This window comes from Vicugna pacos, chromosome 6 (assembly GCF_048564905.1).
Source record: "Vicugna pacos chromosome 6, VicPac4, whole genome shotgun sequence".
NCBI lineage: Eukaryota > Metazoa > Chordata > Mammalia > Artiodactyla > Camelidae > Vicugna > Vicugna pacos.
The window spans coordinates 94,626,407-94,630,511 of NC_132992.1; the positions used below are offsets into that span (position 1 = coordinate 94,626,407).

The following is a 4,105-nucleotide window of genomic DNA, read 5'->3' on the forward strand; positions in this document are numbered from 1 at the left end:
TAAGACCTGAAACCATTCCACTTCCTGAAGACAGCAGGAAGCGTGCTCTTCAGCGCTGCTCTCAGCAGTGTTTTCTGGATATGTGTCCTCTGGCGAAGGAAACAGTAGCGAAAGTAAGCAAACGGGCTACATCAAACTGAAGAGCCTTTGCACAGCAAAGGAAGCCACTAACAAAATTAAACGGCCATCTACTGAATGGGAGAGGACATGTGCAAATGCTGTATTCAGCAAGGAGTTACTGTCCAAAATACACAAGGAGCTCACTCAACTCAGCGTCAAAAACAAACGACCAGTTAAAAAATGGACAGAGGATCTGAATAGACACTTTTCCATAGCAGACGTACAGATGGCCCACGTGCACATCAGAAGATGCTCAGCACCAGACCATGATGACACATCCCCTCACGCCTGGCAGAATGGCTGTTGTTGAAAAGCCCACAAACGGTAAGTGCCGGTGAGGGTGTGGAGAAAGTAAAACACTTGTGCACTGCTGGTGAGAGTGCAGGCTGGCACAGCCACCATGGGAAACAGTATGGAGGTTCCTAAAAAAATTAAAAACAGAACTACCATATGATCCAGCAATTCCACTCCTGGGTATTTATCCAAAGAAAATAAAAGCAGTGATTAGAAAATATATATGCGCCCCTGTGTCCATGACGGTGTCATTTGCAGCAGCCAAGACATGGAAACACCCCAGGTGCCCGTCAGCAGATGGCTGGATCGAGGTGTGGTGCACGTCAATCATGAAAAAGCACGGAATCTCACCACTTTCAAGAGCATAGTTGAATTTAGAGGGTATCATACTAAGTGAAATGTCAGATGGAAAAATACAAATACTGTACGATTTCACTTACATGTGGAAAAACAAATGAACAAACAACAAAACAGAAGCAGAGTTATACAGAGAACAAACAGGTGGTTGCCAGGGGAGGGGGTAGGGAATAAACAGGTGATTGAGGTTAAAGCACAGACTTCTAGTTGCAAAATAAATGAGTCACAGAACTGAAATACACAGTGTGGGGAATACGGTCGGCAACTATGTGGTGTCTTTGTGCAGGGACATACCGTAACTAAACTTATCGCGGTGATTATTTTGAAATGTACAAAATCATTGTGTTGCGTACCAAGAACTAACAATATTACAGGTCAATTATACGTCAAAAGAAAATAAACTCATAGGAAAAAAGATCAGATTTGTGGTTATCGGGGGCAGGGGGTGGAGGTGGGGGAATTGAATGAAGGTGATGAAGAGGTACAAACTTCCAGCGATAAGGCGAGTAACTGGGGACATAATGGACAACATGAGAAATACAATGAGCACTGTGTGTTGTAATGTGAAAACAGGTGAGAGTAAATCCTAAGAGTTCTTGTCACAAGAAAAGTATTCTTCCTGTTTCGTTTTTTGTGTACATATGAGATGATGGATGTTCAGTAATTTATTGTGACAAACGTCTCATGACGTACGTGAGCCAAGTCACTGTGCTGGACACCTGAGACATACACAGTGCTCTGTGTCAATTGTATCTCAATCAAATTGGAAGAAAAAGACATGATTATATAAAGTAATAATTTTAAAATGTACCATTGGGTTTAGGACTTATGTGGTGCAAGATACATAATAATAATACAAAAAGAGGACAGAACGAAGCAATTTAAGAGTAAAGTTTCTGTATTTTGCTGGAACTAAGCGTAAATCTGAGCTGATAAATTAAGATAAATAGCCCAGATATGTAGTTTAAATTGTCAAAGGAATTAATGATTCCTCACATTGCATTAGAAACCTTGCCTTTATACAAAATAAAGCAATAAAGAATAGAGGAACGAAAATAACGAGACGTAGGGAACAGAAAGCAAACTGGCAGACATAAATCCACCCAGGTCAGCAGCAACTTCGAATGTGCATAAATTAGACAATCCAGCCAAAGGGCAGAGGTGGTCAGATTATCTGAAAAATGAACCAAGATCCGACTATGCGTTGTCGGCAGGAGACCCGTTCTACACTGAAAGATGCAAAGGCGTGTCTTTGAATACCGGTTTCAAAGAAAGGGTAGAAAAGATAACGTGTGAACAGCCATAGAAACGCTGGTGTGGCTGCACTAGGATGAGACCAAATAGATTTCAAAACAAGCAAAAAATGTTGCCAGAGACAAAGAGGGCACTTCACAGCGATAGAAGGGTCAGCCCACCAGGAAGAGCCCGCACAGTCTTACACACACACGCAGCTCGTAGCAGGATCCGAAAACGGGACGTAAAGCTGATGGAAGTGAAGGGAGAAACGGACAACTCAGCAGCAGCTGGAGGCCCCGGCAGCCTCCTTCCCACGCGGCTGGGCACCGGGCAGGATGTCGGCGTGGAGAGAGAAGACTGGGCCCGCACCGCACACTTACCAGACCTAGCAGGCACCCCAGGGCCTCCGCCCGGTACCAGCACAACAGATTCCTCTCAGGGGCCCGGGACCCGCTCTTCGGGATGGGCCACCTGCTAGACTACAAAGCAAGCCCAAGTGAGTTTAAAAGGATTTAAATGACATTCAAACAGAAATCAGCCATATGAGGAAATCCGAAAATCCACAGATACGTGGAAATCAAGTAATACATTCTTAAATAGCTGATGGGTCAAAGAAGGAATCGCAAGGGAAATTAGAAAATACATTTAGAGGAACAAAAATGAAACACAATACACCAAAACTTACGAGATGCAAGTAAAGTAATTAAAGGTGCACAGAAGGAAACTTACAGCTGTGAACACCTATATTAAAAACATGATCTCAAGTCAGTAACCTACCCTCCACCTCAAGAAATCAGAAAAAGAGGAGTAAAGTAAATCCTCGGCAGGCACCAGGGAGGAAAGAATAAAGATCAGAGCAGAAACAGGTGGAACAGAGAGCACGGAGCAGCAGAGAATGCAAATGAAACCGAGAGCTCTGTTCTTCTGGACACGCTGGTTCTTCAGAAAGATAAACAAAAATGACAAACCTTTCTTTTTTTCACTCATAATTGGAAATTTTATTTTATATACAAGGAATTAGCGTTGTTTCTGCATGATGTAGATGTGCTGGACGGTCCACTCAAGGACGTTCACTTCATCCAACTTGATGAAGCTGATGTCCTTCGCGTCCTGGCGGAAACACCGGCGGAAACACCAGCGGCACATATTGAGGCCGTGTTTCCGGATCAGACCGTGCCAGTTTGAGCAGACGCGGCAAGAGCGAGAACCCTGGCCGAATTTTCTAGGGTGGCTCCAGTACAGCTGCTGGTGACCCATCTTGCTTTCTCGGATGCAATGAGGCAAAAGGAAAAGTGACAAGTCTTTAGATGTACTGACCCCCAAAAAGGAGAGACGGTTCAAACTGACAAAATCAGTCACTAAAAGGGGGCTTCATTACTGCTCTTACAGAATTAGAAAAGATTATTAGGGAAATTAGATAACTTGGATGAGATGAACAAAATTCTAGCAGATGATAAATTTTCAAAACTAACTTAAGATGAAGTAGAAACCTTCACAGACTTATAAGAAGAGATTGAATTAGAAATCAAAAACTTCTCACGGAGAAAAGCCAGGGCCAGGAGGCTCCCTGGTGAATTTCACCAAATGTTCAGAGAACACGAACCTCCACAGACGCTTCCTGGAAGCGACGGGGGAGACCTTTTCCCAGCTCAGCCCACGAGGCCAGAATTAACCCGACCCAAGAGACTGATGAAGCCCTCACAAGACTATACAGTACAGACCAACATCTGGTGAATTCTCCTGTAAACAGAGATGGGAAAATCCTCAACAAAATAGCAGCACCCTGAACCCAGCAACACGCAGGAAGGACTGCGCGGCGTTGCCAAGCGGGCTCACTGCAGGCATGGAGGGAGGACTCACCACACAAAATGCGATCGGTGTCTCGCACCACATGAAGAGGACAGAGGACAAAGCCTGCACGGACGTCTCCACAGACACAGGAAAGTATTTAGCAAGCTCAGCACACTTGTGATTATAAAAATTCAGCGAACGAGGGATAAAAGAGAATTTCCTCAACCTCATAAAAAACATGGACAGTGAGCTCACAGCTAACGTCCTGCTTCACGGTCAGAAGCCTCCCCCTGAGATCAGAAGAAGA

At 44.3% G+C, this 4,105-nt stretch overlaps 1 protein-coding gene across 1 annotated transcript; it reads right to left on the bottom strand.

Moving 5' to 3' along the window:
* Positions 1-3,024: 3,024 nt before the first annotated feature.
* LOC140697053 (small ribosomal subunit protein uS14-like) lies at positions 3,025-3,265 on the bottom strand. The gene has a single exon (XM_072963905.1). It carries the CDS (start codon positions 3,262-3,264, stop codon positions 3,025-3,027), a length of 240 nt encoding a protein of 79 aa, XP_072820006.1. The 5' UTR covers position 3,265.
* Between the last annotated feature and the right edge of the window lie 840 nt (positions 3,266-4,105).